At 44.4% G+C, this 15,503-nt stretch overlaps 1 protein-coding gene across 7 annotated transcripts in view; it reads left to right on the top strand.

The window, feature by feature from the left end:
• Positions 1–15,503, top strand: part of LOC143277676 (uncharacterized) — a 57,362-nt gene that overhangs the window by 14,801 nt on the left and 27,058 nt on the right. For 5 of the 7 annotated variants that reach the window (XM_076582589.1, XM_076582592.1, XM_076582587.1 and 2 more), the window contains exons 7-11: positions 2,173–2,265; positions 4,574–4,696; positions 6,577–6,654; positions 7,783–8,026; positions 14,297–14,446. In XM_076582589.1, the coding sequence (XP_076438704.1) occupies positions 2,173–2,265; positions 4,574–4,696; positions 6,577–6,654; positions 7,783–8,026; positions 14,297–14,446 (688 nt within the window). Of the gene's footprint in view, positions 1–2,172; positions 2,266–4,573; positions 4,697–6,576; positions 6,655–7,782; positions 8,027–9,247; positions 12,634–14,296; positions 14,447–15,503 lie in introns of those variants that run through there. The other 2 variants (XM_076582593.1, XM_076582594.1) reach the window with 2 other exon arrangements.

Here is a 15,503-nt window from a genome sequence, read left to right as displayed (position 1 = left end):
AGGTCGGGTTCAGCGGGGGCAGTGGCGGTGATTGGTGAGGGTTTGTGGGTGGTGGGTGATGAGGGTGGTTGGTGGTAGGTTGACAATTGTGTTCATGTGGACGATGATATTGTGCGAATGATAACGATGATGTTGATGAATGATTGTGGTGATGATAGATGCTGATGATGTTGATACTGACAGCGATGATATGCTTATGAAGATGTTGACGATGATGATCAGTGTTGATGTTGATGATGATTGATTGATGCTGATGTGTTGATACAGTGATGATAGGCTCACGACGATGATGATGATGATGATGATGATGTTGACATCAACAGTGAACGCTGTTTTAACATCTCACTGTGATTGTCATTATCATGCTTTTGGGTGTGTGTACATGTGTGTACATACGTGCAGGAGACAGAAGAGATGCTCTTGATTGACTGAAACCATTTATTGTCAGATTAACTGTTTTTTGTACTGACATTTTTGCAACCATTTGAATAAATATTAACTGAGCAACACAAAGAAATTTTAATTTGAAAAAAAAAAGAAGATATGAATTTAAAAAGAACCTATTTAACAAATCAGTTTACCAAATTTCATTCATATCATTATCTCAAAAAATATTCTAACGCACACACATACTCACATACGTGTATCCCCCACCCTCTCCCTACACACATCCATGCATGCACACAGACGCCCATCAAATTCCCCCACCTCATTCCCCTACCCACTCACTCACACACACACTCACACTCACACTATCTCTCACTCTGTCTCATTAAATTAAGGTTTTGTAATGTAATCAAGAAGACATATTACATGTTAGAGTCGAACAGTTCCACTAAGTAGAATAATGGGAACTTTGCTCTACAAGTAAATCTGACGCCATCACCCAAAACGAAACACTACTTTGGATTAAATAAAACAAGAGGGGAAACTCTGCATTGATGACAGTGGTGGTAATTGATGTGTTCATGGTGGTATGTGGAGTGATGGCCTAGAGGTAACGTATCCGCCTAGGAAGCGAGAGAATCTGAGCGTGCTGGTTCGAATCACGGCTCAACCGCCGATATTTTCTCCCCCTCCACTAGACCTTGAGTGGTGGTCTGGACGCTAGTCATTTGGATGAGACGATAAACCGAGGTCCCGTGTGCAGCACGCACTTAGCGCACGTAAAAGAACCCACGGCAACAAAAGGGTTGTTCAAAATTCTGTAGAAAAATCCAGGTCAATAGGAAAAACATATAAAACTGCACGCAGGAAAAATACAAAAAAATGGGTGGTGCTGTAGTATAGCGATGCGCTCTCCCTGGGGAGAGCAGCCCGAATTTCACACAGAGAAATCTATTGTGATAAAAAGAAATACAAAATACAAAATACAAATGTGATGTTGTTGACAGTGATGATGGTGATCAGTGCGTGTGTGTGTGTGTGTGTGTGTGTGTGTGTGTGTGTCTGTGTCTGTGTGTTTGCTGTGATGTGAGGATGGAGGTTGTTTCTTCGTGGTTGATTCTTTTTCTTGATGATTATTGCTTCTCATTTTGTAACATGTAATTTGTGGAGCGCTGTGAGTGATTTGGTTCAGTTTTCTTTTTTATGTTTTTTTTTTTTCTTGTTAAATGTAATTTGTGAAGTGCCGTGAGCCTGTCTGTGAGGGAACAGTACTATAGATGAACACTTCATTAGGATCATTATTATTATTATGATTATTTGTTGTTGCTGTTGTTGTTATTATTATTGTTGTCATGTGCTCCTGATGGTAGAGAATTATGATGATGTTGACAATGATGATGGTGATGTGCTCATGATGACTGATGATTATGATGATTGCGATGATGCTGACAATGATGATGATGATGATGGTAATGTTGAGAATGACAATGATGATTGATGTGCTCACGGATGTTTGATGATGATGATGGTGATATTAGATAATGACATTGACCGTACACTCTATGAAAATGTTACAGTGACTGTTGTTGTCACATTTTGGGTGTGTGTTGGCATGCATGGTTGTGTGTGTGTGTGTGTGTGTGTGCGTATGCATGTGTGTGTGTGTATGTGTGTGTGTGAATAGAATAGAATAGAATGCTTTTTATTGTCATAAAACCTTAAAGTTTATAAGACACAATGAAACATAAACATGAGCATATTAAGAAGAGAAACGTGTGTGTGTAGGAGACGGAAGAATTGTTACAAGGATACCTGCGTCGGCTTTCGGAGCTTGCGGGGCCCATGGTCAACTGTGGCTCCATCTTGAACTGGCTGGAGGTCAGTGACCTGACCTTGACCCTCTCATTGACATTGACCCCTCTTCTGTGACACTCTCATTCTCTCTCTGTGTGTTTTTCATTCATGACCTGAGGATGATACTGATTGAACCCCAAAGTGTTATCAAAGTTTTGTTTCTTTTAAGATTTGGTTTACTTAATGATGTTTGGAAATGAATATGTCTTGTTCTATGCAGCTTTACTTGTCTTCAAAGCATGGAGGCGACTGTGTATTAGTACTTCTTCTTCTTCTGCGTTTGTGGGCTGCAACTCCACATTCACTCGTATGTACACGAGTGGGCTTTTGTGTGTATGACCATTTTTACCCAGCCCGTAGGCAGCCATACTCCGTTTTTGGAGGTGTGCATGCTGGGTATGTTCTTATTTCCATAACCCACTGAACACTGACATGGATTACAGGATCTTTAACGTGCGTGTTTGATCTTCTGCTTGCGTATGCACATGAAAGGGGTTCAGGCATAAGCAGGTCTGCACATATGTTGACCTAGAAGATTGGAAAAATCTCCATGCTTTACCCACCAGGTGCCGTTGCCGAGATTCGAACCTGGGACCCTCAGATTGAAAGTCCAACACTTTAACCATTCAGCTATTGTGCCCATCATGTATTAGTACAACTCAGGTTTTAGAATTATCATGTATTTCGTTTGCATCAGTTTTACTCTATACTGGTGACATAACTATTATCTGTTTAACTATCATGTAGCATCCCTTTCAAAGGGGAGGTTGTGGCCCAAAATGGAATGATACTTTATTGTATTACGCTTGGTAATGTTCATGTTCAAGTTGGGTGGGGTTTTTTTGTGTTTTTTTTTAACCCTCTGGTGAAAAATTGATGGACTGGTCAGTAATGTCAGGGGCATGTCTTTGGCTTATGTGCAGGAATGTGACTTGAGTACTTGTGCATAGTTTTCATTTCCACTTTTTGAACTCTTTTTAAAAAAAAAAATTTTTTTTTAAGTTATATTTTCTTTCCATGTTGTATGGGACCAGTGCTGACAGTGTTTTCATCCCTGATAATGACGGGCGCAATAGCCGAATGGTTAAAGCGTTGGACTGTCAATCTGAGGGTCCCAGGTTCGAATCTCGGTGACAGCGCCTGGAGGGTAAAGGGTGGAGATTTTTACGATCTCCCAGGTCAACATATGTGCAGACCTGCTAGTGCCTGAACCCCTTTCGTGTGTATATGCAAGCAGAAGATCAAATACTACATGGCGGGATAAAAACGGTCATACACGTAAAAAGCCCACTCGCGTATATACGAGTGAACGTGGGAATTGAAGCCCACGAATGCAGAAGAAGAAGAAGAAGAACTCTTTTTTTTATATTTTTTTAGTTATATTTTCTTTCCATGTTGTGTGGGACCAGTGCTGACAGTGTTTTCATCCCTGATAATGGCCCTGTGTGGTCATCTGGGCTGTAAGTAACAAGAGATAAAGTTGCAGGTGATATAACTACGATACGTTTGACCATTATGTAACACCTCCCCCCTCACTCCCCCTGCCCCCTTTCAGATAGGGGCTGTGGATGGCCTTATCGAATAAAATACTCACATTCACATTCTCACACACTGATACGCAACATGTTCAGAGTAGTTTGTTTATTTTTATGTTTTGATAAACACACACACACATGCAAGCACACACACATGCACGCACACACACATGCACACACACACATACACATACACACACACACACACTATAGACCTTTTTTTTTTTTTTTTTTTTTTTTAGTTATATTTTCTTTCCATGTTGTGTGGGACCAGTGCTGACAGTGTTTTCATCCCTGATAATGGCCGTGTGTGGTCGTCTGTGCTGTAAGTAACAAGAGATAAAGTTGCAGGTGATATAACTACGATACGTTTGACCATTATGTAACACCTCCCCCCCCCACTCCCCCCTTGCCCACTTAAGATAGGGGCTATGGATGGCCTTATCGAATAAAATACTCACATTCACATTCTCACACACTGATACGCAACATGTTCAGAGTAGTTTGTTTATTTTTATGTTTTGATAAACACACACACACATGCACGCACACACACACACACTAACACACACACACTATAGACCTTTGTCAAGGATGAATAGTCTCTTTTTACTGAATACTCAAACCATCCTTGAAATGAGAGAGCTGGTATTCCTTGAACTGAATATATTGTGCTGTATTTGTGAGCAAATACAACAATATAACCCCCCCACCCCCCCCCCCCCAAAAAAAATTTTTTTAAAGAAAGAAAGCTGCAGTGAAGTGAACAGCAGTGGTCCCCCCCTTTTTGTGGGCAGATGGATAACCGCGGCAACCGCCTGGTGGCGCTGGACAACTCCGGCATCAACACTCCGGCCATCGCTGCTGCCCATGCCGTCAAGTGCTACGCTGCCCACGCTGCTGATGAAATCTCCCTGCAGGTAGAGGAGTTGGTGGGAGGGGGTGAAGGGGTCGGGGGGAGAGAAGGGGGGGGAGAAGGGGGTATGGGGAGAGGCTGGGATTCGGGGGGAGAAAGAGATTAACGGGGTCGGGATAAAGGTGGATTGTTAGGAGGGGGAATTTGGGGGTGGGTGGGGGGGGGGGGGGAACCAAGGGAGGCTATTAGTTGGAGCTACTTTCGATTTTTCTGTATAGCGGACTAGTAGTTTGGACAGGACAGGACTCCAGACCCCTGCCGGTGTCTTTATCAGTGGGTCAGGGTACGTATGTTAGAATAAACGTAATTTTAGGTTTTATGTGACCTGGTTGGAGACATAATTTGACAAAAAAACAAGAACGCCACAGAATCGACAGACAGACAGAAAATACAAAAAAAAACAGCTGTATGAAGAGCACAGGAACAGGAGTCATGATGGCTGCCAGAAAAAGAGGGTGCTAGTCAGGGGGGCAAAGGGGAAGTTGATATGAAAATTTAGTATTTTTTTTTAAACTAGTAACTTGTAGAGTCAAGTACAAGTACTTCTAAACTTCGTATGAAGTGAAAAGGACTTCATTTTGAGAAAAGTCAAGACTGGAAATTTTTTCGTTTCATCAATTCAAGGGTATTAACTCTCGATGAGAGCTGAGAGTGGAGACTTGACGAAGCGAAAGAGGAAGTTCATTCCAATCGCAAGGTCCAGAGACAGAGAAAGAACGGCGCCCAACAGTCGACTAGTTTTTATTGCACTTTTTTAACCTTGACTTGAAGTAGATGCTAATGTGGTGATAGCCTTGGGATAACCTTAGTGTTCGGCGAGGCCCTGAGCACCATAATTTGATTTGTTTCGGTGAGAGGGGAGGTAAAAATGGTGGAAGAAGAAGAATTGGGTCCAACTTTTTTGATGCTGAGCTCTAGAATTCACTGCCCTGATGGCTTTCAGAGTCTATGGGACCTTTTCATCTTGGGCTGGAAGCAGCATGGTTTGGTTTGGTTTTGATTTGATCACATCTGATTCGTTTTAAATGACTGTAAAAACATTCCATTTCCAGTCATCTCCACGTAATGAAGGTGCTCCATTCTGTATCAGTATGCTGTGGATCCACATCTGTTTCTTCCTTATTTGTATTTGTATTTGTGTTTCTTTTTATCACAACAGATTTCTCTGTGTGAAATTCGGGCTGCTCTCCACAGGGAGAGTGTGTCGCTATACTACAGCGCCACCCATTTTTTTGTATTTTTTCCTGCGTGCAGTTTTTTTTTTAATTTGTTTTTCCTATCAAAGTAGATTTTTCTGCAGAATTTTGCCAGGAACAACCTTTTTGTTGCTGTGGGTTCTTTTACATGGGCTAAGTGCATGCTGTACACGGGACCTCGGTTTATTGTCTCATCCGAATGACTAGGGTCCAGACCACCTCTCAAGGTCTAGTGGAGGGGGAGAAAATACTGGCGGCTGAGCTGTGATTCGAACCAGCGCGCTCAAATTCTCTCGCGTCCTAGGCAGACGCGTTACCTCTCGGCCATCACTCCACTTTGTGTGTGTGTGTGTGTGACTCATTTTACAGTGCTTTGAGAGGTTGGAAAGCGCAGTGTGAATGAGCTATGATTGTGATTACTACTACCTTTTTTTTAATTATTACTACTACCTTTTTTTTATATTATAATTATTATTTATTTATTTATTTATGTAAGCTTATCTATTATTTATTCACCTTTTTTTTCTCAAGGCCTGACTAAGCGCGTTGGGTTACCCTGCTGGTCAGGCATCTGCTTGGCAGATGTGGTGTAGCGTATATGGATTTGTCCGAACGCAGTGACGCCTCCTTGAGCTACTGAAACTGAAACTGAAACTATGATTGTGATTATCGTTATCGTTGTCCACAGGTAGGAGACATCGTGTCCCTCATTGACATGCCTTCGCGGGACGAGACCAAGTGGTGGCGAGGCAAACGTGGGTTTGAGGTGGGTGCCTGCATTCCATGTGTGTGTGTGTGTTGTGTTGGGGGTCGGGGGGTGGGGGTCGGGGGGGTACGGGGCGGGCGGGGGTGGGGTTGGAGGGGGGGATAAGTGGGAAGGGAGGTGTGTGCAGTGCAGGGGAGGTTGTGTCTGTTTGAGTGTATTTGTGTGAGTGTGTGTGCGTGTGTGTGTGTGTGTATGTGTATGTATGCATGAGTGTGTGTGTTGTGTTGTGTTTGTGAATGTGTACCCATGTGTGCATGTTTGTGTGTGACTGTGTGTAGTGTGTATGTGTAGTGTGTGTGTGTATGTATGTGTGAGTGTGTGTGTTGTGTTTGTGAATATAGATCCCTGTGTGCATGTTTGTGTGTGACTGTGTGTAGTGTGTATGTGTAGTGTGTGTGTGTGTGTGTGTGTGTGTGTGTGAGACTGCAAGTGTTACAGTTTATTGTGACTGTTAGGTTAAACTGTGTATCTTGACACAAGTGGAAATATTTGTGCGCACAATCATAGTTTTGATGTAGTTGTTTTTTAATCGCTGTCTTATTTTATGTAGATAACTATGTAAGTATTTTGTTACCATTCCCTCCCTCTGTCCCCAACTTAAAAAAAAAAAAAAAAAAAAAAATCCATTTTCATAACATGTAGACAATTGATGTATGTACATATATAAGAAAAAAAAGGAGACAAAATAAATGGAACACACACACACACACACACACACACCACACCACACCACACCACACACACATACACACACACATGTACACATGCTAAAAAACAACAACAAATAGATGAATATTCTGTGGAAAACCTGATATGAACAAGTCATCAAGGTATAAGGGAAAACATTCTTTCCACCCAAAATACTTTTGTTTGTTTGCTTGTTTGTTGTCGGATGTAAAATTCAAATATGAAAGAGATGCTTTTGATAATAAGTTGTCTACAATCGCCAGCACGTGCGATGGGATATCAAACAGAATTCCTTTTTCCTTAGGCTGCCCCTTTACTGTTGTTGTTGTTGTTGTTGGGTTGCTTCTTTTTTCTTTTTTTTTTTCTTCCCCACCCCCCTCCCCCTCCCCCTCCCATGGAACATGAAAACATTATCACTCTTTTGTTCCCCGACAACGGCAGGTTGGTTTTTTCCCGAGCGACTGCGTGGAGGTGATCGGCGATAAGGTGCCCCCGTCCATGGCAACGGTGGTGGTTCCTGTGACGTCCGTGGCAACGGCATCCGTGGTGGCGGGCGGCGGGGGTGGGGGTGGGGGCTCAGGGAGCGGTTCCCCCGGCAACACGCTGCTGACGCCGCCCCTCACCACCCCGGCGGCGGCGCGCAAACCCTGTGAGCCGGTGGAGAGCGCTGAGGACACAGCCAGCAGTCAGTACTTTTACCTCCCCATTCCTTCTCTGTCGTCAACCCCTGCATGCTGGGCAGGAGGGGTTTTTTTTGGGGGGGGGGTCAGGGGGGGGAGTGTAGGGGGTTGGGGGAGGGGTGTTGGCGGGGGAGTTAACGAGCTAGCTTAGGAACTTCCTGCAAGGTTTATACAGAATCTTGGAAGTCTGGAAAAAGTCTTTGAAGGTGTTTGGGGGGGTGGGGGGGGGGATGATATAACCGGCTTCTAGTGCTGGAGTTACGTGGAAAAGTCTTTAGGGGAAAAACAAGAGAACAGTTTCCGTGGCTGGAAAAGTCTTGGAGGAGGTGTGGGGGTGGGGGTTGGGGGTGGGGGATAAGAGAACTGTTTCCAAGGCTAGAAAAAGTCTTTAGAAAAAAAAAAGAGAGAACCTTTTCCATGACTGGAAATAATGGGGAAAAACAAGAGAACCATTTCCATGGCTAAAAAAAACCCCCAAAAGTCTTTGAGAAAAGAACAAACAAAAGAACTGTTCCCAGGGCTGATTAAAGTCTTGGAATCATGATAAAAAAAACCCTAGGAGCACTACCCATTTCACAAAGAGCTTCATGCAAATTAACAAGAAACAAACAAACAGAAAGTGCTGAAAATTGAACATCGATGCCAGAATATCATCAGACAGTCTCTTTCATCAGCGGTGTAGCGGACAACTTTTTCGTTCAGTTTGGCTTTGTGTTTGGAATGGAAAGTGTTCAGTCTTGGCCTGGGGAAGGTCTAGGGAAAAGTGTGGAATTTTGTGTGGTTGGGGAACCCTGTCCCTAGCTGGCGAAGAAGCTACCTAGCTCGCTAGCTACGTCTCTGAAATAACCCTAGTATCTGCTTGCCTAGTTTACCTGGTAGGTTCTTGAACAGGGAAAGAGTGGCTCGGTTTTGGAGGGAGGGAGGGTGGAAAGTAAATTTTGTGTGTGTGTGTGTGTTGTAATTTCATGTGTTTGTGTGTTGTAATTTCATTGTGTGTGTGTTGTGATTTTGTGTGTGTGTGTGCGTGTTGTAATTCTGTGTGTGCTTGCATGCTCAACCTAGTCCAAAGTTGTGCATTTGGCATCCTGTCTCTATGTTTCTACATTCATTCCAGATTTTCAGGATGAAGAGATGACGTATTCAAAGAGCCTTGCATGTGTGTGTGTGTGTGTGTGTGTGTGTGTGTGTGTGTGCACATGCTTGTATTAATGGCATACCAATTTTGCATTTTGTTTTTTTTTCCATACATAGATGAAAATCTTCTGTTGGAAGTGAATTGGAGTTGTTTGGAAATTTTGCAGCTTCTGTAGGATTTAGACTTCAGTGGAATGTTTTCAGTTTCTACAGGTATTGAATGGAAAGTTCTTGTACCATCTGGTCTTCAGTGGAAAGTTTGTGTAGCATCTGGTCTTCAAAGGAAAATGTGTGTTTCATCAGGTCGTGAATGGAATGTTTGTGTAGCATCTGGTCTTCAATGGAAAATGTGTGTTTCATCAGGTCATGAATGGAATGTTTGTGTAGCGTCTGGTCTTCAATGGAAAATGTGTGTTTCATCAGGTCATGAATGGAATGTTTGTGTAGCGTCTGGTCTTCAATGGAAAATGTGTGTTTCATCAGGTCGTGAATGGAATGTTTGTGTAGCATCTGGTCTTCAATGGAAAATGTGTGTGGTCTTCAATGGAAAATGTGTGTTTCATCAGGTCATGAATGGAATGTTTGTGTAGCGTCTGGTCTTCAATGGAAAATGTGTGTTTCATCAGGTCGTGAATGGAATGTTTGTGTAGCATCTGGTCTTCAGTGGAAAGTTTCTGTAGCATCTGGTCTTGAAAGGAAAGCTTCCATATCATCTGCTCTTCAGTGGAAAGTTTGTGTAGCATCGGGTCTTCAATGGAAAGTTTGTGTAGCATCGGGTCTTCAGTGGAAAGTTTGTGTAGCATCAGGTCTTCAGTGGAAAGTTTGTGTAGCATCAGCTCTTCAGTGGAAAGTTTGTGTAGCATCAGGGTCTTCAATGGAAAGTTTGTGTAGCATCAGGTCTTCAGTGGAAAGTGTGTAGCATCAGGTCTTCAATGGAAAGTGTGTGTAGCATCAGGTCTTCAGTGGAAAGTGTGTGTAGCATCGGGCCTTCAGTGGAAAGTTTGTGTAGCATCGGGTCTTCAGTGGAAAGTTTGGTGTAGCATCAGGGTCTTCAGTGGAAAGTTTGTGAAGCATCAGATCTTCAATGGAAAGTTTGTGTAGCATCAGGTCTTCATTGGAAAGTTTGTGTAGCATCGGGGTCTTCAATGGAAAGTTTGTGTAGCATCGGGGTCTTCAGTGGAAAGTGTTTGTAGCATTGGGGTCTTCAATGGAAAGTGTGTAGCATTGGGGTCTTCAGTGGAAAGTTTGTGTAGCATCAGGTCTTCAGTGGAAAGTTTGTGTAGCATCAGGTCTTTAGGGGAAATTTTAAGGAGCATCTGGTCATGAATGGAAAGTTATTAGTCTCTTAAATGTAAGTCCGCTTCATGGATGTACCTTCAGTGGAGCATTGCTAAAATGTCTGGACCATCATCGCAAGAGTCTGGTAGATAGATATCTCTCAGGCCCGGTTGATGACAGGAAACCATGAAAGGAAGCGTAGAGTGCAGCTTTGTCACGTAGGCCCCAGCCTTAACTCTTTCCATACGAACGGCGAAAGAGACGACGTTAACAGCGTTTCACCCCAATTACCATCATCAAAATATTGCAAGCGGGAGGCTCTTATACTGAAGACGTGAATGTTGACAAAGAATACCACAGTTCTGACGACAGAAGCTAAAGGTTGGGTCATTCAGACACCCACTGGACATCCGAAGGGTCTATGTAGAGGAGAAGAGAGGACTGGCCGTACTGAGTCAGTTAATGGACCTGAGTAGCTGTCATTGTCATCACCCTCTTCAATGTAGAAAAAGCGGCCCTGTCATCAGTGATTTTTTTTTTCTCCTGTTTTGTCTGCAATTTCGTGCTGAGTTCAAGAGCACAACACAAACTCACTTGTTGTCTTCCGCAGCTCTGAATTCAACTGAAAGAAACCAGGTGGAAGGGCTTTCAGTGTTTCAGTGGAACAGACCTAATTCCCTGCCTTAGTAAGTCGCAGTCCGTCTCTCTCATCTTTAAAAAAAAAAAAAAAATCCACTTTTTTTTCCAAAGTACCGTAAAGTTCGGTCTATTGAGCGCACTGGTATATAAGCTGCACCCACTAAATTTTGGAAAAAATTGAACTTTATACATACATAAGCCACACTGGCTTATAAGCTGCACTTATTTCTGGTACCGGAACACATACTGATACTACAGAAAAGCTGTCAATACTGTAGGTTATGAAATAAACACAAGCGGGAACAACAAAAAGAAAAGCAAGCGAAAATACTGCTAGTGCCACAAAAAAAAAAGATAAATAAACACAACGAAAATAAGATCCATAATTTAGGGATAATCACATTTATTCAACGTCATCCTGCTCACTGAATCCACTGAAATCTTCGTCTTCAGTGTCCGAGTTTAAGAGAACCAGCACAGCTTCCTCCGCCATCTTGTCACTGACTTCAGCCTCGCTTTCACTTCATGAACATGAAGGTAGAGGTCGCTGCTGGTTTGTCGCTTGCACTGTCGTCTGCTAGGTCGATCGCCTTCAATTTGAAGGCTGCATCATAGGCGTAACGTCGCGTTTTCGGCATGATGAGGGTGTACGCTTGAGCAGAGTAGAACTGAATGCTGATGTGAAGGCTGTAATGTGTGCGGATTTGATTTATAAAACGTGAACAGTTAGCACACTATCCTGAAGCTCATCCAAAAATTCATGGACAGAAATATGATTTTGGTGAGTTGAAGGGCAGCAAAGAATAGACGAGAACGTGACACTCCCGGGATTGTTAAAATCCTCAAATAAGCCACATCATTGTATAAACCGCAGAGGTTGAAGCTGAAGTAAAAAGTCGCGGCTTATAGACTGAACTTTACGGTAGTTTTCATGCACTCCATTCTGTACCTTGTATTCTTTGGTGAAGGGTAGAGATCCCATGGTCTTTAAGGCTGTCGGGGAGCAGTGAACTCACATCCACTGTGTCCAGGGCTGGGCATTGGGCAGCGGGGCCCAGTCCTCTTCTTCCGCCGTTTTAACTTGCCCCAACTGAAGTCAGGTACCCATTCACACCTGGGTGGAGTGAAGAAAATCAGGGTAAAGTGCCTTTCCCCAGGACACAGCATCATGCCAGAGTGAAGCCTCGAACTCGGATCACTGGTGAAATCTGGATCAGAAGTCCAATGCCAAGCTGATTCTGCCACAGTGCCTCTCCGTATTCTTTGAGTTTACATTTATTATAAACATTCGTGTGTGTGTGTGTGTGTGTGCATGTAACATATATGTGAATGTGCATGGAAGTGTGCATGTTTAGTGTGTGTTTTGTGACTGACAGACGTGTGTGCATGTTTTGTCTCTGTGAAGCACTTTGAGAGGTCAGAAAGCCGCCAATAAATGAACTAATATCATGATATTTATCATTGATTTCCTGGGTTTGGGTCACTTTCGAGTTTGACTCCTGAGGAAAACTCGCCCTCCACAGTGGTGAAATCTTTCCCAGCATGCAGCGTTGAGACAAAGGTATGGGAGGTAACTGACTGTGTGGGTGACTGTGTGATGAATGAATGGTGTGGGATGATGGTGACTGAACGCTGTGTTTTGATTGGTTGACAGGGTTCTGGCCATTGCTTCACTTGATTGTTTCCGAATGATATATTGTGATCGTGTGTGTATCTTCCTGCATGGCTGTTGCTTGTTTGCTGTCGTTGCCTGAAGTGTGATTGGATGTGTGTGTTTTGTGTTGTATAGTGTTGTATTGCATTGTATTGTATTGTATTGCATTGCATTGTATTGCATTCTTCTTCTTCTTCTTCTTTTGCGTTCACTTGTATGCACACGAGTGGGCTTTTACGTGTATGACTGTTGTTGTTTTTTTACCCCGCCATGTAGGCAGCCATACTCCGTTTTCGGGGCTGTGCATGCTGGGTATGTTCTTGTTTCCATAACCCACCGAACGCTGACATAGATTACAGGATCTTTAACGTGCGTATTTGATCTTCTGCTTGCACATACACGCGAAGGGGGTTCAGGCACTAGCAGGTCTGCACATATGTTGACCTGGGAGATCGTAAAAATCTCCACCCTTTACCCACCATGCGCCGTCACCTTGATTCGAACCCGGGACCCTCAGATTGACAGTCCAACGCTTTAACCACTCGGCTATTGCGCCCGTCATTGTATTGCATTGAATTGAACTGTATTCTGTTTTTGTCACAGCACGTTTCTTTGTGTGAAATTCAGGTTGCTCTCCCCCAGGGAGAGCCTGTTGCCACCACTGCAGTGCCATCCCCTTTTTTTTCTCTGTTTTTTTCAACTGTGAGCAAGTATATTTGTTTCATTATCAAAATGGATTTCTCCACAGAATTTCTTTTTTGGTCAGGGAAAAGTTACTCTCTCCATCTCTCTGTCTCTCTATCTCTTTCACTTCCTTTCTCTTACCCCCTCCCCCTCCCTCTCCCTCCCTCTCTCTCTCTCTTTCTCTTCCCCCTCCCTCTCTCTCTCTTTCTTCTTCCTCCCTCTCCTCCCTCTCTCTCTTCCCCCTCCCCCTCTATCTCCCTCTCTCTCTCCTCTTTCTCTCTCCCCCCTCCCTCTCTCTCTCTCTTCCCCCTCCTCCTCTATCTCTTTCTCTCTCTCTCTTCCCCTCCCTCTCTCCCCCTCTCTCTCTCTTCCTCCCCCCTCTCTCTCTCTTCCCCCTCCCTCTCTGCCCCCCTCTCTCTTTTACCCCTCCCCCTCTATCTCCCTCTCTCTCTCCTCTTTCTCTCTTCCCCCTCCCTCTCTCCCCCTCTCTCTCTTTCCTCCCCCTCCCTGTCCTCTCTCTCTTACCCCTCCCCCCCTATCTCCTCCCTCTCTTTCTCTCTCTCTCTCTTCCCCCTCCCTCTCTCCCCCTCTCTCTCTTACCCCTCCCCCTCTGTCTCCTCCCTCCCTCTCTCTCTCTCTTTCTCTCCACCGCCTCCCAGTGAATCACCCTTATTCTTTTGTCTCTGTCTCTCCCACATGTAGCTGTTTCATTTTTGTTTTTAGTTTTTGTTGTTGTTTTTTTTTTTCAAAGAAAAAGAGGAAGAAAAAAAAAAGCATGCTCCTTATGAGAATAAGAAAAGAGAATGACTTGAAGAGATTTTTTTTTTTTTAAATAAAGAAGAAGAAAAGAAAAAAAGTGTTCACACACCTGTGTGTGTGGTTTCAGTGGTGCGCAAGCATGGGAAGTTGATGTCGTTCCTGCGGACATTCTTCTCCACCCGTCCCCCGCGGAACCAGCTGAAGCAGTCCGGCATCGTGAAGGAGAGGGTGTTCGGCTGCGACCTCGGCGAGCACCTGTTGAACTCTGGCCATGATGGTGAGTCAGCTATGTGGGTGGGTGGGGTGGGTGGGTGGGTTTGTGGGACAGGGTGGGTATGTTTGGGGGGTATGTGTGTGTGTGGGGGGGGTATGAGTGGGTGTGGGGATAGATGATGGGTGGGTGTGGGTGTTTGTGTTTGGGGGTAGATAAATGTGGGGGGGTTTCAGGGGAGGGGGGAGGGTGGAGGGGGTGGGTGGAGATGTGTGGATCTGGGTGTGTTTTGGGAGTAGATGGGATAGGTTTTTGGTTAGATGGGTGGGTGTGGGTGTTTGTGTTTTGGGGTAGGTGTGTGAGTGGGGTAGATGTGTAGATGTGGGTGTGTTTTTGGTTGGATGGATAGGTTTTTGGTTAGATGGGTGTGAGTGTGTGTGTGTGTGTGGGTATGTGTATGAGTGTGTGTGTGTGGGTGTTGGGGTAGATGTGTGGGGGTGGGTACATAGGTGGGGATGGGTGTGTGTCGGGTGGGGGTAGATGGGTGGGTGGGGTGTGGGGATGTGTGTGTGTATGTATGTAATGTTCGTTATGTGTGTTGGGGTGGTGTGTGGGAGGATGGGTGTGTGTGTATGTTCATGTTGGTCTGGTGTTCTGGTGTGCGAGTGTGTGTGTGTTGGGGCAGATGCGTGGGGGTCTGTAGGGATAGGTGTGTGAGTGTGTGTGTGCGTGTTTGGGTAGATGTGTGTGTGGGGTAGGTGGGTGTGTGTGTGGGTTAGATGGGTGGGTTTATGGTTAGACGGGTGGGTGGGTGTGGGGAAGTGCATGTGTAATGTTCGTTATGTGTGTGTGTGTTGGGTTGGTGTGCGAATGTGTGGGGAGGATGGGTGTGTGTGTGTGTGTGTGTGTGCTGGTTTGATGTGTGTGTGTGTGTGTGTGTGTGTGTGTGTGTGTGTGTGCTGGTTTGGTGTGTGTGTGTGTGTGTGCTGGTTTGGTGTGTGTGTGTGTGTGTGTGTGTGTGTGTTGGTTTGGTATGGGTGTGTGTGTGTGTGTGTGTGCTAGTAGGGGAGGGGGACTGATAATGTGTGTGGTTGCTTGTGTGCTGGTTTGTTAGTGTGGGTTG

Source organism: Babylonia areolata, chromosome 34, assembly GCF_041734735.1.
Source record: "Babylonia areolata isolate BAREFJ2019XMU chromosome 34, ASM4173473v1, whole genome shotgun sequence".
NCBI lineage: Eukaryota > Metazoa > Mollusca > Gastropoda > Neogastropoda > Buccinidae > Babylonia > Babylonia areolata.
Note: the sequence above shows the minus strand (reverse complement) of the source record. Positions and strands in the feature narration are given on the sequence as shown.